Below are 27,972 nucleotides of genomic sequence, written 5' to 3'. Positions count from 1 at the left end.
GAGCGCGCCGGGCCGGGGCCGGGCCGGGCGGTGGCGAGGGCTCCGCGATGCCGCTGCTGTTCCTGGAGCGCTTCCCCTGGCCCAGCCTCCGCACTTACACGGCGCTCAGCGCCCTGGCGCTGCTGGCCGCCGGCCTCAGCGCCTACCGCGCCCTCAGCCAGGCGCCCGGCGAGGCGGCGGGCACGGAGCCGCCCGGCCCACGGGCCCTGGACGTCGCCTACTACCTGCTCTCCGACAGCCTCTGCGTCTGGGTGAGCCCGCGGCGGCGGAGGGGCCTGCGGGCCCGCGGCCTGCGGGGCTGGCATGGGATCCGCCCCTGCCAGCACCGCCCCGCGGCCGGGGGGAGGCGGGCGGCTCGGGGGGTGTCTCGTTATTGTTGTTTGGGAACTGCTCGCCGGATAAAGAGGGGGCTCGGCTGGGTTTCTCCTGCTCGATCTGGGCCGGCTCCGCAGCCGCTTCCCTTCCCTTCCTGCCCGGCCGTGGCGGTGGGGCAGCCTTAGAGCCGAGCGCCCCGGGAGTTCAGCCCTTCAGCGGCTTGTGCTTCTCTCCCCGAGCGCCCCCCGCCCGTCCTGCCCGGGGGGTTTGGGGGGAGCTGTTGGGAGCGTTTGCCGCCGTCCCGGGCGCTTGCTGGGCTTGAGCTTCTCCCAGCACTGCCCGACCTGCCCTGCCTGAAATCTGAGTAAGGGGCTGTCAGGTATTCGAGCTCAAGCCTTGCCTGACTTAATTTATTATTATTATTTTAATAACACTGAAAGTCTTGTAGGTAAGAGGACACATTCTCGCCATTTAAGGAAAAAAAATTTTTTCTGTATTATTTTAAACCCAAATCTCATAATGGTTTATGAATTTTGGCTCGCTGATTTGTAGTTGAAATAAAGGCTCAACAAGGGGACATTGGAAACCTTGCTGAGTTGTTGCTGTTGAACTTTTCAACTGTCTGTTACTCAGAGGTGGCAGTAGTTGGACATTTGGTTCACAACATAGTTGCGTGACTGAGGTGCTGATTTTTAATATACCAAACACATTCATCCTGTTGAAACCTGGTCTTGTGGCCTTAAGAGTCCTGGAAGAGTTTATCATACGTCCTTCGGAAATGACAGGGCGAGGCTTCATCATCCACCTTCTGGCCTTTTTAGCGTCCTGCTTGGGTCAAAAGTTAATTACGAGTGCCTTTGCCAAATGTGAGATAGCAGTTTTCCCAGGCCCATGTGTTCTGCTTCTTGCTACTTTGCTGTAAAGAAGTTTCCCAAGAAAGCCTCAAGCAGTGTTGTTGCTGAAGGGATGTCTGCTATTCAGCATGTTTTGAGGCAACCTCTGAATCCTCTTACTGTAACAACAGATTCAAACTCGATTTTTCCCATCTGCCATATGTTAAACAAAATGAGCATCTTGGTGATCTCTAAGTTTTGTCCCCATGTTCTTTTATGAAATTTGCTAATCTGTATGAAATAATTTATTGTGAAGAGGTAGAGCAGTTTGTTGGCTTTACTGCTGTATCAAACTGACTGTGTTAGTGTTTCTAGAAAATAAAAAAAAAAAGCAGCTAAGTGACTTATCAGATACTTCATGTGTCTTGGAAGAGGCTAGGCTTAAATTTCACCAAAAAAAGGGCAACTAATACTGTTCCTTGAACAATGGCAGGTTTTGTTAGACTAGTTTGTTCCTCTTCTCCTCCTTCTAAGTAGGGCAAAAGTATTTGTTGCTGACTGCTTTATTGCTTTCCAGGTGCTGGTGAATACTGCCTGCTGTTTTCTGATGCTGGTTGCTAAGCTAATCCAGTGTATGGTGTTTGGTCCTCTTCGTGTCAGCGAGAGGCAGGTGAGACAGCAAACAAGGAAACTATGAAATGTGACAAATGGTGTGATTTTCTATATGGCATTGCTGAAACCGCACAAGAAAAATAAATTTTACAATATATGTCTTACCATTTGGTTACCTAGCATATCCACAGCCATGAGCTTCCGGTTTATTTCTAAGCAAATTTTTCCTATTGTATCTTATAAGCCCACAGTCAACTTGAAAATCCTGTTTCTTTAATGGACTCTGTCAGATTTCTTACAAGTGCACCTTGCTTCAAAATACTTCTAATGTGTTCTTCTCTATCCTGCCTGCACCTGGCAGCATTTCTCCATTGCATTTTGTAGTTGTCAGTACTGTCAGTCTTGAGTTCCCTCTTCTTTTGTACCTTGACTGCTGGAGAAGTGCTTTCCATCCTCATACACTGAGTGGATGGTTTATCAGCCTGCACGTTTCAAAGGGAGTAGGCAAGGAAATCCCCAGAGAAAGGAGGTGAGCAGGACTGAAAACTGAGACTGTGTAGTCCTGCTCCTGGCTCTGTGAGAATGTTTGTAAAAATTCAGCAAGGGAACCATGAAAGCCCAGAGTTTTTCAAACAGGATCCTGCAGAAGATGAAAGCAGCAGCAGGACCTTGAATAGCATCTCTATATTAAAAAAAAAAAAAAAAAAAAGTAAGGCAACTGCATAGGTTGCTTGTGTAAATGCAGTAGCAGTGGTTTGGAGTGTGTTCACATATTAAAAAAAAAGTCTGTAAAAACAGTTCTTTAGGAAGAATCAGGCCATGATGATTTTTGACATCCAGAACTGAGGCACACAAATCCTCATTAATAACTGTGGATCTCTCAAGGCCTATTGTATTTGTAATTGATACCTCATAGAGGCCCTGAGTGGTGTGTTAAAACCAAGCCACTATCAAACTGCAGTGGGCCAGATTTTCTCTCCAGTCCATGTTGATTATATGAATGTAGAATTTTAACTGATGATGGTTTCCAGGGTATTCTCTACCCTCTTAAAAAATGAAGTGAAAAGCAGTAGCAGTATGGATCCATTTGTGTTTGGACGGTGGGAGTTTGCCTCAGTTGTCATGTAAAGGAAAGCTGCTTATTAGTACTGGCAAGCCCAACACAGCAGCATCATTAAGGAATTCAGGGCCTGTCTTAACTAAACTCCTGGTGACTTCATCATGTGCTTTAACAAAACATTTTGTTTCATAATTTTTTTTTATCCCCTTCAAGCTGGCTTGCTGTCTGCTGCTTGAGAACACTATATTATTTCTTTCATACTTCGTGTGTGTGGGAATGGTTTTATTTTCATTGCTCATCCATCTCATTCTCCACTGTAGGCATTGTGATTCTTAAGAACAGACTTTGTCATCTTTTCTTAATCATCCGTACTTTGTGGCAGGTTTTTGGAAGCAAGGTGCTAGGCAGTTCGGGCATCTTGAATAACTGGCAGCTCTTCTAGCAGAGAGGACTGTGTGTTTGCAGCCTGGTAATTGAATTGCTTGGGCATGAAGACTCAAACTGAGATCAAACTTGCTTTGTGTTGAGCACTGTTTTAGGAAACTGCATTGTGTGCTGTGTAGCAGTTATGCTACCATGGTACAAGAAACTAGATAGTAAGTTCTGCTAGTATTTTTTAATACTTTTCTTACTTGAGTAAGGGTAACACTATTCAAGATGTGTATGCAGCAGACTTCAGCAAATGTATTGTTGCATTTCTACCTTCATTTTTTTTTTTTCCTTTCACTTTCTCTTTTCCCCTTCTTCTCTCCAATGTATCAGTTTTCAGTGCTTTCACTACAGTAACCAAGTCTTTTCCATTACAGCATCTCAAGGATAAATTCTGGAATTTCATTTTCTACAAGTTCATCTTCATTTTTGGCGTGCTGAATGTTCAGACAGTGGAAGAAGTAGTGATGTGGTGCCTCTGGTTCTCTGGACTTGTGTTTCTCCATCTGATGGTTCAGCTCTGCAAAGATCGCTTTGAATATGTAAGTTTTGATTAAGGGCTGTCTTTTGGGACATGCAAATTCTGTTTCTGGTTCAGGGACTGGCTCAGATAAGGTACAAACAATCATTTATACCCTTTCTGCACCCTGTGGTACTGAACACGTGCACTTCCCATTAGCTTCAGATACTTGCTGTAAAGTACAACGTCAATCTTCCTCCTTCAGTTTTCCCATGAGACAAATGGAGCTGAAGATACTTATTTTCTTTAATAAATGGCTCCTTATATGAGCCCTGTAATTACTATTACATAACTGCATGAGATGGCTTCATAGATCTCCTTAGTGAGGGTATCTTATCAGAACATCCCTTAGATTGGTGCCCTTTAGGATTGGCCTATGGAACCTATTTCTGCAGTTTCCTGTGCTCAGGTTTCACACTCACTTAGATATACTGAATTTTGACTGCCGGTGTCTTTACAATATACTGTTCAACTTTCTCTCTAAGCTACATTCCACTTTCTGTTAATACCAGGAGTAAATTATGTAGAGATGCAGAAATTGAAGGCTAGGCAAGGAAGAAGAAACTGCAATTTAAACAATAAATATTGACCTTTAAACTAAAATGGGCCTGCATTTTTCTAGTCTCTGCTCTCCTGGCATAGAAGTTTGACCTGAATTGAATCCATGAATTTCTTTTTGGTAGATCTGGGCTTTGCAGGTTTGTTGGAGTTTTTTTAATAATGTTCAGTAAGGCCAGTTAATTCACAGGTAGCTAAGCACTTAAATTTGAAACTGAATTGGCTAGAGTTAGGAAAATTGAGATAGCAGTGAATAAGGCAGTCATCTGGTATTTTTAGCGTTGTTCAGAAAGCTTTGAACGAACAAAGGTCATGTGGGAAGAACTCCTTACTATATTCCTTTTTCATTCGAAGCATGCATAGTCATTTTTTGCCTGGACAAATGATATTTGTATGATTTGCCTTGTAAAGATGCAGGATGTAGAGCTGAACCAGATACAAAAAAGTAAGAAAGCACCCATTTAAAAACAAAACATGAGAATCAACTTTGTTAATCAGATCAGAGTGAAGCTTTGGGCAACTCCTTCTTTCCTTGTCCTGTTCTTTCTCATCCTGCCCTGGAAAAAAGAGGATGGACCAACATCCCCTTGGGTTGCCTTTGATTTAGACAGACTAGGTGTAGCCCTCTGTTAAGGTAGTTTAGAGATTTAGCACACTTCGTATGCTACTGAGTGACAGAACTATTTTTCAGCAGAGTCTGTCCAGCAGTCTCTAGCTGCAGCTTAAATGGTTTTCTAAGAAAATGAGATGACAGTGGAAGAGCTACAGCATAGAAGACCAAGCTGGACAAATTCAGATCAGCTGTTTGGTGAAAAATTGGCAAAACATTGCTCAAAGACTGTTAGATTAGGTGTCTTTGTAAAATGCTTATTAATCCTAAGCAGATGCTGTGGATTTGGTGCAGAAACTACAGTGTCTCTGGTTTTCTTGCACAGGGAATTTAAACAGCTCAAATTATCATAATAATTGTAAATAAAAAAATTGTAACTGATTGTTAAAATGTGACTATAAATGACAGTTACATGAATGAGACTTTGGGATAGTGTGTGGGTTTAGCTCTATTCTTCATAATTTATTACTACATTGCATTGTGAACTTGGTCTTATGCTAGAGAGCAAAAGGTTTTCCTGAATGAGGTCTTATTTGGTGAGGTGACAATGGAAGGCAGGGTGGATGAAGTACTCATTTAAACCTGTCATGTATTTATGTGTTTGTGTTGCAGCTTTCCTTTTCTCCTACCACACCCATGAGCAGCCACGTCAGAGTGCTGGCCCTGCTCATAGCCATGCTCCTGTCCTGCTGTGGATTAGCAGTTGTCTGTGGAGTTGTTGGCTACACCCATGGCATGCACACACTGGCTTTCATGGCAGCAGAGGTGAGACTTTCTTCATATGTATTGTGGTTTCTGCTTTGCCTTTGATCCCTCACTTGGGGATATCCTCGTACACAATGGATTTGCTTTTAATTCCCCTAAGAAAGAAATTTTGAAGACACAAACAAATCCTCCCGTTTTCCAGAAGTTGCCAGATTGGCATGCTTTCTCTCTTTAGTCTTCAACCTTGAAAAATATCTTAGTCTGAAGAAGAGAATGAGAGGATAGACCCGTAAGATGATGCTGAAATCAAATGACAGCTTATGAAAAAGTAATGATTATGCTTCATGAGCATTGCAGGAGGGGTCGGTGAAACAGTGCTTGAGAGATGGAGAGAGGGTGTATAAAAGTGTAATGTGCACTTCAGCATCTTTCTTTGAGATTGTATTTTCTATTTAATTTCTCCCCAAAAGGAGGGAGACATCCTTTCCTTAAGGCATACTCTTGAGATTTGCTTATGTTTGTGTCTCAGCTGAGATTCACAAAGCGTTTTTGTGCACTCCTGAACACTTTGCACTGTGGACTAAACATCAGTATGTTTGTGGAGTGAACATCAGTATGTTTTTGATGTTGTGGTAGGTTGTTGCACTCTGCCTGAGGAAGTGATAGTCTTAAACAAAGGAGAGGAATCTAATCCAAGTTGTGTTAGCACATCATTAGTTTAGATAACAAATAACATGTACAATTTATTTTTCTTCTTCTATCTTGAATTCATTGGAGTTAGGAAGCAGGAAGGAAAACAACTGATAGTAGGAGAATATGATGCTTGTCACACCACAGTTCAGTTATTCAATATGTCGCTTTATTTTTCCATGAATATGAGAATATGCAGGACCAGATTTGTAATTAAACAGTGGAAGGGTATTGGTATATTTAACATTGTCTCTAGAAGGTGGGGTCTCATTGGTGCCATGTCTCTTATCTTGGCTTGGCAGAAGGATTATCAGCATTGCACCAGCTCAGGGTGGGTTTATCAGGGAGTGTTGTGGTGCCAGTGTTGCTCCTCAGCACTGTGCTGTGTGGCAGTGTGAGTATTTGGGGTTGCAGGTTGGGGCCCAGTTGTTCATTTTAATGAGAGCTGTTCTGTGTGCTGATTAACGAAGGAGTGGCTCAATCAGTGTAAGTGTGGGGTGTCCAGCCAAGCCCTGGATCCCCTGTTGTGCTGCTGGTGGGCAGTGAGGAAGTTTGTGGGAAATGCAGAAAGGGTCTCCTAACGTTGCTTGCAGCCACTGGTGTTTGAGAATATTCTTGAGCTGAGGGCTGCACAAACCCATTGGGTTTGATAGTCCCAGATGTACTGTGGAAAGTTGTCTGATCATTCATTGAACTTGTTTATATGTCAGCCTCTGTAATAGCCAAAGGCAACAAATTCCACTTTTACTTGGCTTTGTGTACAAGAAAGAGCTCTTTGAGTTGTTCTGAATCTTGTGTTTGATAATCATCACAGAATGATTTGGGTTGAAAGAGATCTTTAAGATCATCTAGTTCCAACCCCCCTGCTGTGGGCAGGGAGTAATATCCTTAGCTATCATCAAATACATTTATGGTGAAAATAAGCAAAGAGTCATTCTGCGTTTAATCTTTTTCATAGAATTTGTGATTTTATCATCCTTTTGCCTGTTCCTTTGCTGCCTTTCCTTCTAAGCAAAAGAATTCTAGGCTGTTTAATTTTTTCTCATAGGAGATTCTATAATATCTTGCCATTTTTTGAACATTTTAAATATTCCCTGTATGGATTGGGCAACCCTGAGTAATTTTCTTGATTTTAATACCCAGCACTCATGTGAGAGGAATAAAATATTTAGGTTTCTTTCTGTACGGGTACTGGCAGTGACATCTCATAGCAGACTTCAAGCTCTTAGTAAAAAACAATAAATCTTTCAGACTGAAATGTTTTTCTGGTCACAGCTTGTGTGATGCTCCTCAAGAGGGACCCTGCCAAGTGTATTCCATTAGTGTAAACGAATTACATTAAGTTACATTAAGCTATTAATAATCTCTCTTCTGCAAACATTGATTTAGCTCAGGGTTTTCAATAAAGCAATATAGATGTTTTTCTTGTGTTTTAGGTAACTTCTCCTTGTTCTCTGTTGCTTTGGCAGCATTTTTTTTTTTGCTGCAGAGGGTGGATGTGAAATGTCCTGAGAAAGTTGAGTAGGGACTTGTCTGTATTTTTAAGCAAACATTAATCTTTTTTGCCTTAATATATGGTGTTCAAGAATTACAATATAGCAAGCAGTCTGCCTATCTTTGCATGCTTTTTTTTTTAAAGCCAGCTAATAAACAGTTGGCAGATATATTGAGTATTGCAAAGGGTGAAATATACATCAAAGTACTTTAAGAATGCTTTTTACAGATGGAAAAAATGATTCAACTCACCGGCTTATTGCTACTTTGGGAAGTTAGTGGTTTTGATAGTTTTTCTGTCCTGTTTGTAACACTTATGCTGAAGGCATGCCATCAGACCAGTTTCACTGAAGTGGTTTCAGTTACCCATTGTAAATCCCCTGCATCTCTGCTTAGCATCTCCCCTGCTAACTACAGGGTGGTGTGGGCAGTCTCTGGGGGAAGCAGGTCTGGTGTTGTTCACTGTGAGGATAGAATGAAGAGATGGAGCACTGTGAGCTCAATGGGTTACAGAGAGGTGATGGGGCCACTGTCTCTTAGATGATGAGAACCCATGGAAATATAGTTACCTTTTTGGTTACTTGTCTTCACAGTTCTGATCTTACACTTCCTGATATGCTCAGGTTTTTTTTGGTCTGTACTTAGCCTAGAAACATAAGTATGATTAAAGAGAGAAGTTCTTTTAGCAGCATTTACATCTCAGCAAAGTCGGGGGGGAATTATTTGAAATTATCTTCCTCAAATTTCTGTTATTATTCAGTTCTTCAGTTTGTTTTTTTTAAGAAGTGGGATGAGGAGAGGTAGTCAGTGGGGTTGTGGTTTTAACACTTGCTGAGTTATAATAATTGAAAAACGCAATACATCCTGTGTAGTTGAGAAAAAATGACACTTAGCAGAAGTAACACTAGTGGCTGCTTTAAAAACATTGTGTCTTTGGGAACAATTTCTTCCATATTTATTTATAAGCTTCATGATCATCTCAGGTGTATTGTGCACACAATCACCTGTAGTGACCATTGGTTCACAGGAACTTGGTAAGCTGCAATAAATGTATTTTGTGATTTAGACCTTGAGCTCCTGCATCTGAACCACTGTCCCTGCCAGAATGTTGTTAACATGTATGGTTTTTTTCTTCCTCTTTTGCAGTCTCTGCTGGTGACAGTCAGAACTGCTCATGTGATTTTACGGTGAGTAGCTTATATTTTACAGGATAGTGTTCAGGATGATAATGCATGTAGCATGTTGTTGTGTGTATGTAATTACCTTATTGAATTGCAAATGCATATTTGGAGATTGAGAGCAGCCCTGAGGAGGGACTTGGGGATGTTGGTGGATGAGAAGCTTGACATGGCCCAGTAATATGTGCTTGCAGCCCAGAAAGCTCAACCACATCCTGTTCTGCATCCCCACAGTGTGGGCAGCAGGTCCAGGGAGGGAATTCTGCCCCTCTGATCTGTTCTGCTGAGACTCCACCTGGAGTGCTGCATCCAACTCTGGGGCCCCCAACATGAGAAGGATGTGGACCTGCTGGAGTGAGTCTGCAGGAGGCCTTGGAGATTTTCAGAGGAAGGGAGCAGCTGCCATGGAGACAAGCTGAGGGGCCTGGACTTGTTCAGCCTGCAGAAGAGAAGGCTCTAGAGAAGCTATAGAGTTCCTTCCAGTACCTAAAGGGGCACCAAGAGAGCTGAGAGGGACTTTGGACAAGGGCATGGCATGAGGGAATGACTTCAAACTGACAGAAGACAGGGTTAGATTAGATACTAGGAAAAAAAGTCTTCCCTGTGAGGTTGGTGAGTCACTGGCACAGTGAGTGGTTGCCCAAAGAAGCTGTGGATGCCCCATCCTGGAAGTGGTTGCAGCCTCATTGCATGAGGCAGCCAAAGGGATTGGAAAGACATGATCTTCAAGATCCCTTCAAACCCAAACCACTCTGGGATTCTGTGAGATGAGTGATGATGGTTAGCTTTAGCCTTTGCTGTTATTAAGCACAAGTTCTGCAATTGACTTTTTTGTTGTTGTTGTTGTTATTTTGAGTGATGTGTGTGTCTTATCCTGAAGCCTTTATTTGAATAAAAGATTGTACTGGTGTTTAAGTAGTTACAGGAAAATTTATTTTAAAGCCAGCTAGTAAACAGTTGGCAGATATGTTGGATAGTAGAAAGAATTAAATATGTATAGAAGCATTTTAAGAATGATTTTTACAGATGGAAATGCATTTTAGGAGTGCTTTTTACACATGGGGGTTGAAATGCATGGATAGCTTCAGTGGGTGGTGATAGCTTGAGGCATGGATTAAAGTGGATGGGTGCTGCTGGATGAGGGTTGATGGATGCCACTTAATGTCATTCTCTGGGATTTGTTTTACGGCCTTGGTCTCTTGAAGGTTTGCTTTGAAAACGTCACATGCATGTGTCCCTGTAACACACCTGTGTGTAACACAGGAGCCTCTTTGTGCAGGTCACTGTCGGCATTTCAGGTCTGACACTGAGCTGGAATGACTCACCTAAGAAACACCTCACATACTGAAAAAAGTGCTTCTGTAGTTACTATAATCCTAAGATTGACTTGCAGTACATGAAGGAGTTTTTAGCAAATGCTGCATCTTTTCTATCAGCTGGCAGTGTCTGTAGTGCCAGTGTGGGCTAAGCGTTGACTGCTTTTTGTTTTTTTTAAAATGTTGCTGTTTAAAAAAGAAATCCTCCTCAAGTGAGCACAGACTGTGGGCACAGGGCCTTGGAAGGACAAAGAGTCCATGTCCAGAAGTTTTTTGAAAAATGGGCAAAATAGTTTGAATTATAGAGATGTATTTAACGACAACAACAAAAAGAGAATAATGTTAATTTCCTTACTCTTACAGATATGTAGTTCATCTTTGGGATCTCAACCATGAAGGAACGTGGGAGGGCAAAGGCACTTACGTCTACTACACAGATTTTGTCATGGAGCTAACTTTGCTTTCCCTGGACTTGATGCATCATATTCATATGCTGGTATGAAACACTGGACATAATTTGGAACAAATAGACTGGCATTAAAATAAAGGATATTGGGTATACATATTTTATATATTTTTAAACTTATTTTGGAAACCAGTTATTACAGAGAAGTTTGTTAAATAGAGATGAAAATATAGAGGGGAGATTCTGGCATTCTTTCCTCCTGTATAGTTGAAGTAATCACAAATAACTTCATTAAGGAGTATTAACTACTGTGTGTAGTTATGTGTTTAGTAGGTGTTTAATTAGCTTTTTTTAATTGAGTAATACTAGACTGAATTATTTTCATTGGCAGCAGGGGATGCTAAGCTGGACAGGACTGAATTCAGTTTATCCTCATTTTAAATGCTGTGCTGCCAAAGTTGTATGTGAAGAGGTAATGAGTGGTAGTACCTTGGAACATGTGTGATTATTCTGAATGAACCCACCAAAAATTCTTCAGGGCTGGTTTCTCGATTTATTTGTCTCTAAAGACCTGATGCAGCTTCTTGTTTCTCATGGTGCTTGTTTCTAATCACTGCTCTGTTTTTTTCCCAAGCTGTTTGGCAATATCTGGCTGTCCATGGCGAGCCTGGTGATTTTCATGCAGCTGCGCTACCTGTTCCACGAGGTGCAGCGGCGAATTCGGCGGCACAAGAACTACCTGCGTGTGGTTGGAAACATGGAAGCCAGGTGAGCCCCTTATTTGCTCTGCAGTAGAGAGCTCACGTTAAGGGCTGCATAATAAAGTTCATCCACAATGCATTGTTTCTTTCCAGTAAGATGCAGCCACTGAACCCCTTTGAGCTGCTCACAAAGCTGTTGAGGTTGCAGTGTCACAGGCTTCTTGTCTGAACGACTTGGTGTGTTTTGGTCATTCTGATTGTGCTGGAAGAACCACATTTTAACTTACTTCTGAAGCTGCCATTGGCAGCTGCCTTTATGTGCTTGTTCTTCAGGTATATTCCACACCAGTAGTGCTGTGAAATATTATTACACCACTCATTTCTATATTGTCGTGTTTGGATACTGTGCAGTAACTGCTTACATGGCACTGTAGCTTAAAAAAAAGGGAGAAGAGTTGAGACAAATGGGAATGGCAAAATCTGAGACCAAAATTAGTCACCATAAGTGCTTATGATCCCAAAGAAACAGCTTAATGGGTACAGCTATTGAAACTCATTTAGAAAAATGACATAAACCAAATCTATACAGATTATAATTTAAGGATCTCAACAAAATGGTCATATAATTGTCTCTTGGAAGGTACTAAGCCAAAGCTTTTTGCACTTACTACATATGAGGAGATGTGCAAAAAAAGTGCCTGCAAAAGGCATCAGAGGGATGTGTACGTGTGTGTTCCTTTGCAGTGCAGCCTGAAAAATAGCAAATCAAAAAAATAACAAATCTATTGGCCTAGCTCTCTTAATGAAAAGTTAACATGGAGGGTAAAGTTTTCCCAGTGCTGGAGTCTTTAGAGAGGAGGCCATGCTGAGCTTGTGTAGTCATTCCTTCTGTCTCTTCCTGTTTCTTCTTCATAGGTTTGCAGTTGCAACACCAGAGGAGCTGGCAGTGAACAATGATGACTGTGCCATTTGCTGGGACTCCATGCAATCCGCACGTAAACTCCCTTGTGGCCACCTCTTCCACAAGTAAGTGTCCAGGCTGGAGAGGGTGCACTCAGCTGAAAAGGGAGGGGATAGATGGGCATGGCTGAAATTTACAGTGGGATGACAAGTAACAAACTACCAGCAGAGCTGTTGGGTGCTTGCTGCCTGGGTCGTCTTGGTCTGCTTCCAATAACAAAGTACAAGTCTTTTTCACTCCAGTCATTTTCATGTTTGAGTTGTTCCACCTGGTGCACTTCTTTCCTCCAAACTAAGAGTGTGCACCTTGTCAGCTAGTGGCAAACCAGTGTTGAGTTTCTCAAACACAGGTTGGTAGATTATGATTTTCAGGTGAAAAAGAAAAATTGGAGCTGGATCCTTAAATACTTTCCAGGTATCATCTTCAAGGAGAAAACAGGGAGTATTTTTATATAGTGTGTCCTCACATGGTGGTGAGTCCCCCAGGACAGCTGTGGAGGCCAGGTCTGAATCTGTGTTTTTAAGGGCAGTAAGTCCATCAGGGCTGTAAAAGAGATTAACCAAATCAGCAGAAAATGGTCCCTAAGCAGCTGGTAGTTGGAACTGGAAGACTTTTGGCCAAAGAACCTCTCTTTACACTGTTTCTTACACTCATTCAGTAGTGAATAGCAGCAGATGCTTGTGGACATAGTGTGCTGAGCTGGATGTGACTTTCCTAGGATCTTTTGTAGCAGTGTTTACACTTCCATGCCTGTACTTAAATATGAAATGAGAAACAGGGGTTGAAGCAGGCGTTTCTGGAGGGCCATGTGATGAATATGCAGGTCAGTTAAATTGTCCCTCTGGTGTTACTTTCTGTAAATAGCTTTTTGCTTTTCTGGTAACTGTCAAACCAGAGGTTGTAATCTCTGTGCTAATTTGTTGTCATTTATGACAAACCTTGCCATAAATATTTATCTGTGTTCCAAGAAGTCTCTAATGAGATAATGTGCCTCCATAGCAGAAACTCCTTTTCCAGTGCCACTGAATCATGTGAATATTTAATCACCTGCTGAGCACTTGAGAAGCCCAGGGTCTTCTCTTCAGAAAGACATTTTCTCTGTATTTAAAAGGATCTTTTTGTATTTTTTTCTGAAGCAATTACAGTTCTGAAGCAAGTTACGCTCCTTGGTGCTTTTAGGGAGGGAGCATGTTACAGTGGATGGCTTGCATATAAAACCAGATGTAACTAATAACCCTATTTACAACCTGAGAGTGGTTTCTCTCCTCATAAAAGCCTGGTGATTTTGTCAACAGGCTGAACACTGTGTCCATTCTTAATTACATGGGATTTTTTTTCCCAGCAGTTATTTGGAGTGGCAGAGAAGGTGGCAGGGAAGATTTGTGTTGTTGAGATCAACCCCATTCCCAAATATTAAAGAAATTTAATGGGAGTAGGTGTCTGCATCTTTTAGGCATGTTAAAACTCTTTTTTACCTTCTGGGAAGCAGGCAATTTCAAGAGTTGCTGCTCTGAAAGGTTACCAGCCTTTACCTGCTGTTTGCTCTCCTCCTTGTGAGGTGCTGTGACCAAACCCTTCTGCCTGTGTGGTCCACAATGGGTGTGACCACAGCTGGCTTTTTGGGTCAGGTGCTGATGCAGCTGAAATGGGGTTCTGCCCATTCCAGCATCTTGGCTGTTGAACTGTTGAGGAGCAGCAGTGTGGTGGCAGCTTGGGAAATTCTGGGTGTTTCCCAAGTGACATTTGGAGTACAGCTGTAGAAGAGGTTTGAGTTTGCTGTGTGCAGGGTGGTTTTCCTGTGGTCAGGGAGGTGATGTTGGACAGCGCTGGTGGTGCCAGCACGCTGGTTGTGCTGGTGACCAAGGTGGTGGAAGGTGGCAGATTTTTACTGTGGTGCTTTGGTCATTTTTGGGAAACCCATCACTGTCTATCCCTCCATTGCAATATGATGGAAAGCACTTTGGCAAAGTTTCAGGAGCTGGACAGAATGCTTGTATGCTTGACTTCACTGCAGTCCTGTAATTAAAGCTTTTCCCTTGCTCTGAAAACCCAAACATGTGATGTGTGCCTTCATTTTGTTTACAAGTACACCATTTTGGGAACAGGTTTATTGGATCTTTTGGTATGTCTTTACCTTTCTAAAGTGTTTTGAGAACTTCTGGAAAAAAAACCACCCTGCAAATATGAAGTATCTGTTAAAATATTGAGAAGTGTTCAGCCCTGTGAAATTCAGTTATTCCACACTGAAAATTAGATTTAACTTGAACAAATACTGCAATTGGGTCATATCAGCATGAATCAAAAAGCATGCACTGCTTTGAGTGTTTTAACCTGCATTTCAAACACTTCCACTTTCTGCAGGACAAAAAATTTCAAGATTAAGGGAGGATTGTAATGGCACAGAATTGTTAGTATTAATAGATCTGTTTGGATAGTTTGTAGAGTGGTACTGACTTTTGTGAGTTGGGTATTGGTATTTTGAAAAGCTGTTTGAAAACACTGGAGGTGCCATTGCCTCATCACAGGCAGAACTGCTATGAAAATGTGTCAGGATGCATTAACTATGCATCCAGTTGGTTTTTGCCTTTTTCACTTGGGAATGGTGAGAGAAAAGAACTGGTTTCTTTTCCCTTCCAGGCAAAACTTGCTTATTCTGAGCTAGAAGGACAGCAAGCTTGGAGAGTGTTTTAAGCTTGTGATATATTTGCATGCACTTTATAAAAAGTTAACACTTGAGTATTTTCAGGTGAAAGAAATAAGAAACCTATGCCAGAGTCATCAGGAACTCATTAATGGTATCTCTGAGCAGTCCATGTGTTGATGATGTGTACAGAATATGCTACAGCTGCTTGATGTACTAGTGATAGTGGTGCCTTGGAAAAACACTGCAAGCTCACCACAGTGTTACTGTTTTCCTGTCAGCTCGTGCCTGCGGTCCTGGCTGGAACAAGACACATCTTGCCCCACCTGCAGAATGTCTCTGAATATCACTGACAGCCATCACGTGAGGGAGGACCACCAGAGGGAGAATCTGGATGAGAACCTGGTCCCCGTGGCAGCAGCAGAAGGCAGACCACGCCTGAACCAGCACAATCACTTCTTCCACTTTGATGGTGAGCTCAGCACATTTGACATCTGCTGCTGTTGTCCAAATAAACAAAGGGGAGCAGCCTTCTGTAGAAGGCAATTCTCTCTGTGCTTCAGCTGAAACTCAGACCGTGCTCTGCTTGTGTTTGTCAGACACCACCGTGTTCCTGGTGGTTCTTTTGCAAGAGCTCAGATGTGTCTCTGAGGTTTCCCAGAGCTGTTGAGATTTCTTGGAAGATTTAGTATAAGTGCTCCCTTTTTTCTGGATTTGTTGTGGTCAGCAGCTTCAGTTACTGCCATTTATTCATTGTGTGCCATGTTGACAAGCAGAATGGGAAATTCCTGTGTCTTTTTTTGTTGCCATGTGGTGGTTAATCAGCAACAGTCAAAGAGAGGAAAAAAAGCCCTCTGTGATACAGTCTAAAAGTCAGTCTTTCCCCTATGCCCTAGCTAATGTGTGGTTGTCAAAAGTCCATTTGCCACTCAGCTTACAAGACACTTGCAATGCTTGGTTAGGCGCAGAAGATTAGTCTCAGAAGGAATCATGTAGCCACAACAGTTTAAAATGTTTGGGGTTTTTTTAGTAGTGTGTTATAAGTACTCTCAAAGCAGATGTGATTCCAGGCCACAATCAGTTCTATGTACGGAGACAGCTCGTTTTGAAAAAGGCAATTTATGTTGTTTGTCTTCCAGATTTTTTTAGAGTTTGGAATTGGTGTGTGCTGGTCTTCTAGAGTTTCCCTGAATTTGTTGGCAGTCTTGGTGTTTCTCAGATGATTTCAGTACTGCAAATATTCAACTTGGGGCTCTGCCCTTGTGGAGCTCCCATGAGGGAGCTGAGATGCTGCAAACTGAGGACCAGTGACCTGTTCCTCATCTGTGCTTGTTTTGAAATCTTTGGAGATGGTGGAGGGAGAATAATGGGCAGAGAAAGGTCAGACAATTTCTAGGTACATGGAGACTGGCTGATAGCTTCTGTATGGCTTCCACTTCTGGGGTGCTTTAGGTCTCCAAAGGACATTTATATTTAGAATAACACTGTCTTTTTGATGGCTACCCTCCCCAGTGCTCTCCAGTGGCTTGGAGACGTGCAGAATTACCATGGAGATAGAAGGCAAAGTGGCATAGAGCAAAGCCTGTGTTTATTTAAGCACAGAAGGAGGAGGGAGCCACCCATGTGCCCTACTCCCTTGAGCTGAAGCACACCATTGCAGCAGACACTTTGTTCAGCTACTCTGTGTCCCTTTGAAGTAGTATTTCTCAGTGGTGACCCATTTTGGGCCTGGATTCAGATCTCTTAGAAGCTGTCCTGTTTTTGTAAGATTGCTGGATTTATTAATATATTCCAAAGCTGGATTTGACTCTGGATTATTTTAATTTTCACTTTAATGGGCACATTAAAAAAAGAAAACAAGGATGTGTTACTTCCTTGATCCTTTCCAGTCCCCAGAGTGTTAAACCACTGTGACAGTGTTTGAAGAGAGTATGGGCAGTTACTGATTCCCTCCAGCCATCTCCATGTCTGGGAGACCTTAGGGACAGATTGCACTGCAGAACTCCCTGCCTGTACCTTGTGGAATATGAAGATTTACGTTGAATACATTCAGAAGTACCTGGCCTGCTGAAATTCTCATGCTCTTTCTTGACTTTCTTGGTGATTTCTCACCCCCAGGCTCCAGAATTGCCAGCTGGCTGCCCAGTTTTTCTGTGGAAGTGATGCACACCACCAACATCCTTGGAATTGCACAAGCCAGCAACTCCCAGCTCAATGTTATGGTAAGGCTGCACCTCTGCCTTCCTGTTTGTGTTGTGTAGGGGAAAGGGTTACACGGAAATGGAGAACATAAAGGAGAAGGAAGTCAAAACAGTGGTTGGACACTAGGTGAAAGCTGTTTTTCTGAGTGAGAGAAGCTTTTACTTCAGTGAAGTTAGGGCTATATTTGGGTTCAGATGTGTGAGCATAAAACAACAGGTCTGGAGGTAAGTGAATGAGGTAGAAGAATGATATGTTTTACCTGGATAGATAAGTAGACTTTTTCTCAGCTTGCTTAGTGCAACTTCTTTAGCTCTTTTTCAGTACTTCTCTGACAACTCGCAGCACCAAAAGGTGTGAGTCTGTAACCAGAGAAATTACCTGTTGGTCGTGTAGTAACTGATCAAACCATTCCATAGGTTTTGATTTGTTTTTTTAATCTTTAATAGCACTAAGCTTCAAGATAGCAATTTCAGTGTCTTGTCAGTGTGAGTGGACTCTCAAGCACACTCTTCATGATGATGATAGAAGTGTAGAGGATGAAATTCCAAACTTGTTGAATTTATCCATAAAAGCTCTAATGTACAAAAAGGAAAGGATGTGGCCTCATGAAACACTTCATTTTTTTGAGAAGTGCTGTTTCCTTTGAGTTCTTCAAACTCCTGTGCTCTATACCATGGTAATAAGTGTTTAGTGAGGTGTCTCATGAAAGTGATGGAATTTTCTGAATATTAGGTCTTTTCCATAGCCTATACTTCTGTTTAAAGATCAGCAGGGTAAGGCCACTATTTTTGGGGTGTTTGAGGCAGGGAGGGACCAATAAGATATTGGCAGATTATTTATTAGTTAAATATGCTGGATCTCTCCATCTGAGGTCTGTTTAATTTTTCTTTTACTGGACAGTGATACAAATGGGCTTTTGTTAAGGATGAGTAATGATTTTTTAGGATTGTGTATTATCAAAGATACAGTAGCAACTTATATGAAAATGTCTACTTTAATGGAAAGCTGGTTAAAGGTTAGCAAATTATTAAAGTGCTACACATTTTAAGTAGAAAATAAGTGACATTCTTCTTTGTATTACTGAATAAAAATCTAAGGAAGTATTTTGAGGGGAAAGCCAGAGGCAGAAATACTAAATCAGTTGGTTTGGTCACAAGTTAGTACAATTTAGGGGGTAGGTTTGCAGTAGTTGCTTGTGTTGGAACTCACTGTCAGCTGGGGCATAGTTTTTGCTTTGTTCTCAAAATTCCTTCCACCTTTCTTTTCTTATTGCCATTCTTATTCCCCTCTGTCCCCATGACTTTAGGCATTAGTGAAAATAGACTTAAAAATATTAAATGAAATCTAGTTATTGGAGTCTAAAAGCATATTATTTGTCTTCTCTCTTACCTTTACTTATTTAATTTGGATATTATTTAGCTAATTTGAAATTCAATAATAGCAGTTCCCTGACAACTCAGTTTAATTTACTTGAATTTTCAGACCCTTTTAAACTGGTTTGCAGGGAGGGTGGCTGGAGGGAGTGGGTTATTAAAACTTACTCCACTTGTCCTTATTGGTGCTGTTTTGGAAACAATTTGGCTAAAAAAAGCAAAATGGCTTTTTTCTTCATGGTGTTGACCTAACTTTCAGTCACCCATGAGTTTTGTATAGGTCTTTATTAAAGATCTAAAGGCTGTCATAAGAAGAGGGTTGGGAAGCTTTTGAAGCCTTTGTGCACCTACAGGCACTGTTCAGGGCCATGTGGTGTCTCCCTAGGAGCTGCAGGTTTGGTGTTGACTTCAGTGGAGGCAGCATATTGCCCTGTAAGTCAAAGCCAGCATGGGTTTTCTTTCTCTTTTCCTTTTGTCTGTGGGTTTGCATATCATAAGCAGCATATCTTTGAGCTGGTAATTTTTTTAATCTCTTTCTGTTGACATACTTATCAACTATTTTCTATTTACTGCTGATATTGACTGTATTGCTTTCTCCAGGCCCATCAGATTCAGGAGATGTTCCCTCAGGTTCCTTATCATTTAGTTCTGCAGGATCTGCAGCTAACTCGTTCTGTGGAGATAACCACTGACAACATCCTAGAAGGGCGCATCCAGGTGCCTTTCCCCACACAGGTGAGTCATAAGACTCTGCCCCTAAAATTACTTTCTTTCTTATCACAGCACTGAGCCTCTTAATAAGAGTGAGGGGAATGAAGTAAGTTGAAGCACTGGTGTATCTGGGATTTGTTTTTCCCTTTGTTTAAATCTCTGTAAATGCAGTGTATTCAGTCATGTACCAAAAATATATGGAAAATGTCCTAGCTAGACAAAAGACAAGCATTTGCTCAGTTAAAGCAGCTCTTCCCGGTCTCTCTTGTGCAGAGCTTTTAGAACATTTCCAGTTGATTTGTCTGCTGACAGTTAATTGAATTGTACCACTTAGGAAGATTTTTTGCAAAGAAAGTCGGCAAAACGATGCCTTGTTCTTAATTAGTGCCAGCAGATTCCAGTAAAGCAGTCTGGGGACAATGTTTCTGTTAATAAGAATATTAAATTCTGGTTCTGTGCACATCAGATAGTACTGTTATCTCGAGTCTGTGTGTGGGGAAGCAGAGAGAATTCTCTTTCGACACAGAGCATTCTGTTTATTGCTAACTTATCTGTTTCTAAATTGAACACAATGCCTGACATTGCAGAGGGCAGAGTTTGAATGTGCTCAAAGAACTCGGGGTTTTTTTGCTATTTCCCACACTGTATTAAACCCATGATGTTTGCATTTCAGCGTGCAGATAGCATTAGACCTGCATCGAGCAACTCTGTGGAAAGGCACAGTACTGATCAGGAGGATACTGGAACTGTCACACAGGTAAATTGGCATAAAAATGGGCAAAAAGCACAATTAGAGGCTGCATGGACTGGTAGGTGCCTTTGGTTCTGTACCAGGTCAGGTTGGTGGCAGCCCTTCCTTGCATTTCACATCAGAGCTAACACAGTCAGCCACATAAATCAGATATTAATATAGTGCCCCTGTAGAGGATTATCTGTGTGCTTTTCTTTTTCTTCCTTGAGGGAAAGTGCTCTCAAATGGTACAAAGAACAGAAGATCATCATGTCTCTTTTCATGTCTGGTCAGCCCATGCCTGTCTGTGGAATATGAAGAGCGGAATGCTTTGCTCTTCCCCTTTCTTTTCTCATTCCCATTCTGTACATCCCCAAACACTTCCATTAAAAGGAGGAGTATTTCTTTTCTGTGCATAAGAATTCTTTTGTGTTCTGGAGGAAGCACTTTAGGACATGGAGAACTTTAGGAATGGAGTGAGATATGAACCGGACCAAGAGATAACAGCCCTTCTATATACAAAGCACAATAATGGGTTTTGCTGTTCTTTGCTAAGGCCTTTACTAAGCAGCATGTGCTAGGTAAAGTGTGGCAGGGAAAAAATTACCCTGTGAATAGAGTAAGATCTCATTTCACTTTTGTTTTTCCTGACTGCAATAGTGACAATCCTGAGGGTTTCTGTTTTATAAACCTCTCTTTCTGCTGGCTGAGTGAATTTGTGAAGTGTGTGACTTTCTCTGCAGCCTTTAGTGACCTGAATAGCCAACCTGCTACTACCTGGAATTCAACTGTGGCAGTTCTCTTGTTAGCAGGTTGCAAGACAAAAGACTCTTTGATTGTGTCTGATTATGCAGTTGAGGCTGAGGAAGAGGTGGTAGTGATGGTACAGGTATTTGGTAAGAGCCTGGGGTAGCAGCTACAGAACTGCAGGAATGAAAATCTTGGTTTTGATCAAGGGGGTTTCTGTGAAGGTTTTGGAGGTGTTTGCCCTGCTCTTAAATGAGAGAAACCTCTCTTGGTAAAAATGGTATCTAACTGGTTGTCCTTAGTTTGATTCTTGCTTCAAATCCCACTTCGAGTAATTATGTTATTGTTCATCTTTCTTCCCTCCTGCCTGGCACTGCCTTTATTTCTGTCCTCCCTTCTACAGAACCTGAAAAACCTGGGAGTGGTGTCCATACATCACAGCACTGAGCACATGCTCTCTATTAGAGATGCCTTTTTGCTTTGCAGTGCTGCTGAGCTCTGCTCAGATGATGTGTTCTGGCTGGAGCAAATGGTGGTTTGGATGGAGAACTTGTTTTTATCATGTAGGATTGCACAGAGATGACCTGGAGACAGTTGTGAATATCCTGCAGTTTAGTCAGGCTGCTGGTGGCTACTTGTGGGGGATGAACCGATGGCCTCTGTGAGGGTTTTCCTGCATGGATATGTGCTGTGCCAAAGGGGAATCATAGGCAAGAGCTGAAGTTGGAGACTGAGACTGCCATCCACAGAGAGAAATGTGGTGCTGGGTAGTGTTGTGGAAGCTGGAAAGGGCTGCTGTCCTCTTCCTGCATCAGAAATGCTTTGTGCATTTAGTGTTAGCTTAGGCTGCCTTTGGTCAAGCTGCTCACTCTTCTTACAGGACTCAGAGTTCTACCAAGGAGTCTTAACTCCTTGCTGTTGAGATTATTTCTGTTTTAGAGAGGAGCTTTGGGAACCTCCGGCTCTAGGAAACTCTTTTCACTTTGGTGTCCCCTTGATTTGGATGTTAATTTGTAACCAAATACCTGGTGTATCTCTTTCTGCTTGCCAGAAGAATCTGTTGCTGTAGTCAGTCAAAGGCTGGTCGGTGAGAAAAGGGCAAGAAGCAAACAAGCTGCTTCAGCAGGATTCACTGGAGTTTTGAGAAGCTTTTTAAAGGCAAGTGGGGAGGGACATAAGAAGCTGCCATCATCTTCTCTGAGTGTGACTTGAATTTCCAAAATGTAGATAGATAGAGCTTGACACCGTATGACACAGTCTTTGGGAGAGACCATGGAAACTCCAGTTCCTTTGTGCTGCAGCTTAGAGTAAATTTTACAAGTATTCCTCCTTTTTTTTTTTTTTTTTTTTTCTCCAACATACCCACTGGGAACCTTTGTAGATCTCCAACAGCACAACAGCAAGCGGAGATCAACAACAACCCATCATTCTGCTTGTTGGAAACGACGCTTCTTAGGGCAGCTAAGACACTCAAATAAAAGAACCCTTCTTTATGAGTAGTGTTGGTTTTCCTAGTGCCTTATGTCATAATATGACTTCATTCTACTTAGAGTTCAAAGGTCTTAATATAGAGATAATGACTGCGGGTTTTTTTCCCCAGTTGTAGCTTGTGGTTTTGGGGACTGAGGGCTGATATAATGTAATGGTAGTTGAGAGGCATCTCTGAGCACCATCATGGTATAAATCATGTTACAGGTTTGTGAGATAATGCTCTAAATACTGACAGCCTCTGTCTGGCCTGTACCCTCTAGTAAGACACTGCATATGCTTCTCTCCAGCTACACATTAGAATGCTGATGCTTCCAGTGATGTGCATAATGCTCTGCCTCCTCTTCATTCCTATGCTATATGCCCTCCCTTGCTTAAGTACTTGGTGGTTATTTAGAGACCAAGGCATCCCATGGCTTTCATGAAATTTTTTCTCTTGGAACCTGAAAGAGGAATAGTTTCTGTAGTATACAGGCTTCTGCATCTGTGCTCTGCTGCATTACTGAGGCTTGTCATAACTTTTACTACCATTAGCTCTGATATTTTTGTCTCTAAAACCTCCTTGGTAACTGTTCCTGTGCTCAGATGGAGGATTGGGGTCTGGGTATTGATCCTTGAATCTTTGTAACCTTTTGAAAACCCCCAAACCTTAGGAGAGCCAACTTGCATCATCTGATACAAATGGCCCAGGGGGAAAAACGAGTTACCTTGTCTCAATATTGACTGCAATGAGTGGCCTCCTCACTGCTGCCCCCAGCAGAGCTTCCCTTTTCCCTGCCCACCTGTGTAGTAATTGGAAGCAGCAGTTGAGTTGCTTTGTACCTGTTCCTCTGGGACTGCCAAGGTCATCTTGGCCCAAAGTCCAGTCCATTGGATCATTCTGTGTGGCTCTTTCTCCTTCCTCAGGGATGTGGCAGGGCTTTGAGGCAATCCAGTGGTGCCCCTGTGTTACGCCAGTGCATTTGTGTGTGTACTGGAGCCCTTTGCTAAATTGCAGCACTGGTGGTTTTGCTGAGAGAGCCCCAACACCTGCACTTGTGTTTGAGGTTGCAGTATCTGTACTGTGCTGACCTGGGCTCTGGGATTCCTGCTTGGCTCACCTCCCTAATGGGAAGCGACATTTGTCTTGGTGTTTGCTCTCTGAAGGCGTTGTGTTGGGGAGATGGCGTTACTGGCCTGTCTCTAGGGCTTTGGGATGACTCAACTTGTTTTGCTCATCAGCTGCCTAAACCTGTGTGTTGTACTGTGATGCTGCCACATCTGGGCTGTTGGGGCTGGAGCAGCAATCCCACGGAACTGGCCATTCTGGCTCTTTGGCAGCTCTGCCAAAGGCCCCAAACCAGGCAGTAGGAGCTGCCTTGGCCACTACTTCCTTGGAGCATCCCACTGGCTTGAGTTGTCCTCTGGGATTGCTACACCCTTCAGCTGTTCACTGATTGGTGATTGGTTTCTTGTCACCACCACTCTTGGCTCTCATCCCGGGTCTGATCTGATCCTATGTGGCAGGGTGTGATCAGGATGTGCTGTTTCATCTCTGCTGCTGATCCCAGCGCCATCATCCATCAGCTCAGTTCTCGGGTTAGTGTTATCAGCTGGCTGTCAGGGGGGAGAGGTGCCATGTGGGGGCTGCCAGCTCCTCTCTTGGCACACCGTGCTTGGGACAGTTGCCAGCCCTGCTCCTGCAGTCTAAACCAGGATAATTTGGGTGCTGCAGAACCCAGTGAACCGAAGCCTTATAAATTCCCTTCTTGAGCACAAATAATCTTTGCAAATACATTTGTTATTCTTTCCTTAGTATGTGTATTTCTGCTTTTTCAACTCTTTACTGTTGCATCACTTGTCAAGTCAGCTGCAGAATCTGACTTTCAAATGCCCCATTTTCAGGGAGCATTAATTATGAGTAATAAATGTTTGTCTTTGACATTACTTTCAAACGTGGCATAAAAGATACAGCATTATAGGATCTTTGAGCTTTGTGCATGGATGGAAATAGCTTTGTTTTGTTTTTTGACTGGGCTTTTCAAAGGAACCCAAGGGAATTGGGTATAGCAGGTGAGACTCTGGTTTCTTCCAGTGCCTCAGAAAATGACAATTCTTTGTAGGTTGTTGTTTTGATGCAAAGAAGCCCACATTTTGCAAAGATGTATGCCTTATTTTCTTTTCTCTTAGACTGAGAGAGTGCCACTTGAACTGAACTCCAGACTGGAAGAAATGGTGGAATTCAATGAAATGGAAGCAGAACCTAATGAAGCAGAAGATTTTGAGGCCAGGGGAAGTCGCTTTTCCAAGTCAGCTGATGAAAGGCAGCGGATGTTGGTTCAGCGGAAGGAGGACTTGTTACAACAAGCGCGAAAGTACGTTCCCTCCTAAAACTCCAGCCTGGCCACTCAGGTGGAGTCCCCCAGAATGGGTTTCAAATGGATTTGGAAAACTGAGAGCCTGGGTTGATGTGAAAAGCAGTAAGAGGAGTGAATACATCTGCCACAGCAGGCTCAGGGTGCTGTTTGACCCTGCAAAACTCAACTCTGAAATAGCATCGTGTCCCAACATGCACACAGTTTCCTGTGCAGTTCATACAAAATTCTTTGAAATCAAAGGCTGATTTTTCCAGCTTCAGTGGGCTTTAGTCTAAGAATGTACTGAGGACAGGTTACTTGGGCTGAGTCCTTCAGCAGTCTTTAGTTTGGCTCCTGGCACAAGTGTCAGCCCTCACTGCTTGTGCTCTTAAAACTGGAATTCCTGTCAGGCACCACTTTTTCCAGATACAGAGCCCAGAGCAGTGCAGATCTGACAGGTGGCCCTTACTAGACCTCACCAGAGAGGCTCAGCACCAGCCAGTCAGTACCACTGAAGAGTGAGGGACCAACTTGAACTGTTTTTTTTGCCCAACCAGTAATAGCTGTTACAGGTAGAGTTTAACTTTTTTACTGGTATTCCCGTTAATGTTGGTGGACTTTACTAGCGTCCAGTTGCTGATTAAGCAGAGAAAGAAAAGCAGTTTAGTGATGTGGAAAAGCACTTTAGTGATGTAGAAAAGCTTTGTAGTATTTTTAACAAGTGTTTTCCTTTCCTTCATATCCCAGGGACACTGCTGAGAGGGTCTACAACAAACCCACTGGGTTCTGGGTCCTTGGTGTTGTCAGGCTATTGCTGCTCTTTTTCTTTTCCACACTGAAATACCTTATAAATACCTGGGGAATGTGGCACCTTTTATAAGTCTATAAACAGACTTGCTCCTAGACTTAATTTTCCCTTGATGTTTGAAAAAAATGTCTTTTAGAGAGACAGAGTATTTTTTACTTTCCGGTTTACTGGTTTGAAGAGCTGTTGAATTTCAAACTACTGATTTTTGCCATTAAAGTGTAAAAATTCACTGGGATGTTAACTCTGGCAGCAACTTCCTTGCCCTCTGGCCTTACCTTACACCGTGTAGCCCCTAGTGCCCGTTCTGTCACAGGCTTACCTGCTGTCATCAGGGAGTGCCTTGTTGTGGTAGGCAGTGCCAGAGGCTGAGGAGTGGAGTAACAGGAACAGAGAGTGTCAGTAACTCACCTGCTGTGAATGGCTCTGAGTTGAGAGGACAACCCTGACCTTTAGAACTGGCTCCTTCCCACAGGCACAAGGATCTTGCACAAAACCTAAGAGCTTCTGCCAACTCTGCAGAGCCTGTTGTAGGTGACATGAGCTTTTTTTAGGAGCACATAACTTGCGTTCACTTTTACTGAGGCATTTTCCTGCTAGTTTGCCTTCCAGCCCTCCCCGACTGCGGGGATGCATTTTTCAGAGCCAGAATGAGGTGGGTTCTGCTCACTTATCTTTTTCTTTTTTCCCTCAGGCGTTACTTAAACAAAACCTCCGATGAGGAGCTGAGCACAGAGAAGCCTTTGCCCGAGGGGGCGGCGGCCGACGCCGTCACCCTGCGCCGCAGGACCCTCGCTGCTGCCGCTGAACGGAGACTTCAGATGCAGCAGAACTCTTAGCGCTCGCTGCCCCTCCTTCCTTCTCCTCGTGAGCAACGTTGAATAAATAAATTAAATACAAAAAACCCTGCGCTTTCTATACCAGCAGGAAAGTGTCTCTTCAGAGTTCAGCTGGCTGTGCTGCCGAGTGAGCTGGCTGCCTCTCTGCTGTATAAAGCATGTGGTCTAATAATGTTTGGACAGCTGACAAATTAACCTTTTTTTGTAATATTTTCTATGTGACGTTGATCCTCTCCACAACAAAAGGCAATTTCTAAACCACGGGCATGATTTCTGCAGCTGGCATGAGCTATGGGGCTGACTGCACAGCAGAGGCTGGGGAAGTGTGTTCTGAGGTAGCTGTGGGTACAGGTCATGGAGTGCACGGGCGTGTTCTGCTTGAGATCAGGGGCAGTCACTCTGAGGGAAGGAAGCTTAGAAGCTTGCAGCAAGCCCTGTGTTAGACGAGCAGGCTCCTCAGTCCCTGTTCCTTCACCAGCCAAGGGTGTTACGTAGGGCGGCTTGAAGGGCTGGGGGAGCGTCGCCGGGAGGTTCTTACACTGGATGAAGTTGTCTGGCTACACAACACAGAAAAGCCTGAATTCATCAATTGTGCAGCAAAACGCTGATTCACGCCGATTCCCGCATAAAATAGTTCACTGTTGCTGGGCTCTTCTGCACTGGCAGAGGTTTGGCTCTGTTCATCCCCAGGGCTACACTTTTCCTTTGTCTTTTATGTCCAGGAACAAGCAAGGGACAGAGGGGAATTGAGTGAAGAAGAGGGACCTCAGGCAAGCTTACAGTGTTGCCATGAGCCAAGGGAGTCAAAAGTAAAACCTGCCTGTCCTGGACTCCAGTGCAACATGGATGGGACGGCGTGGAGATCGCTCCATTATGTTGCTTTTTGTTTCATTTTTAACCCCACAACCTCACCCTGAGTTTATTCAGAAAGACTGGAGGAGTGGGGGCAGCTGGACCTTTGCTGGCTGCAGCCCAACCTGCTAACCTGGATTTTCTTAAAAACTTTTGAGATCCCCTTGGCACTGCCGCCGCTAGCTTACATAGTTGAATTTTACATGGCAGTGACTTAATTTTTAAACTTCTGAAGAGTGAGTTCTAGTTTCACCGTTCTTTAGAAGGAGCCCAGTATTATCTAGAATTGTTGGTAATTTTTTTACTGTTGGTTTTTAGGTGAAGGTGAATTTAATGAGAGGAATTGCATCAATGTTTAGGTGAAAATAATTTATTTCAATAAAACTCTTTGGGAAGCCTTACCTTGCAATGCTATTAGTAAACCTCAAAAAATTTTTTTGAGATCTTTGGTTTTGCTTTGAACACAGCTGTTTTGTTTTTACTGTTAAAAAACCCCAACCAAACAAAAATAAAACCTTGATCAGTGTTGGAAATTGTTTGTAAATTTCTGTAGTGTGATTTCTCATGTTTTCTCATGGTGGGGGTGTTTCAGAGACTCGGGCTGTTCTTTTCCAACTTCTGTTGCGCTCCTGACTTTTCCCGGCAGCTCCCTGAGGAGTGGACCCTGGCCAGCCGCTGGATGGCACCTTTGCCTGCGGCACCGCTGCAGAATGACCTACTTGAGCCATGAAAGGCTGGTTTGTGCAGAGGAGCGCAGGACCAGTGGTGGCCTCTTGGCTGGCTCTGCCTCCCTGGAAAGGGAGGTCATCTGAGGAGAGGCCTGATGGACTTTCCCAGTGCCAACATACGCTTCTGGTGGC

At 43.0% G+C, this 27,972-nt stretch overlaps 1 protein-coding gene across 1 annotated transcript; it reads left to right on the top strand.

Annotated features, from left to right (window-relative positions):
• Positions 1-32: 32 nt before the first annotated feature.
• Positions 33-27,656, top strand: AMFR (autocrine motility factor receptor). The gene is made up of 14 exons (XM_083870362.1): positions 33-251; positions 1,726-1,818; positions 3,627-3,791; positions 5,550-5,702; positions 8,973-9,013; positions 10,684-10,816; positions 11,361-11,494; positions 12,343-12,453; positions 15,311-15,501; positions 17,148-17,251; positions 19,205-19,339; positions 19,989-20,072; positions 24,450-24,634; positions 26,116-27,656. The coding sequence occupies exons 1-14, from the start codon at positions 48-50 to the stop codon at positions 26,258-26,260; spliced, it is 1,878 nt and encodes a 625-aa protein (XP_083726488.1). The 5' UTR covers positions 33-47; the 3' UTR covers positions 26,261-27,656.
• Positions 27,657-27,972: the final 316 nt, after the last annotated feature.

This window comes from Zosterops lateralis (genome assembly GCF_965231275.1).
Source record: "Zosterops lateralis genome assembly, chromosome: 12".
In the NCBI taxonomy this organism is placed as follows: Eukaryota; Metazoa; Chordata; class Aves; order Passeriformes; family Zosteropidae; genus Zosterops; species Zosterops lateralis.
This window is presented reverse-complemented; position numbering and strand designations above follow the sequence as displayed.

Coding starts and splice junctions, on each gene's coding strand:
- AMFR (XM_083870362.1), top strand. CDS start 48: ATGCCGCTGCTGTTCCTGGAGCGCTTCCCCTGGCCCAGCCTCCGCACT. Junction 17,252..19,204: donor ACTCCCAGCTCAATGTTATG/GTAAGGCTGCAC, acceptor TGCTTTCTCCAG/GCCCATCAGATTCAGGAGAT. Junction 24,635..26,115: donor TTGTTACAACAAGCGCGAAA/GTACGTTCCCTC, acceptor TTTTTCCCTCAG/GCGTTACTTAAACAAAACCT.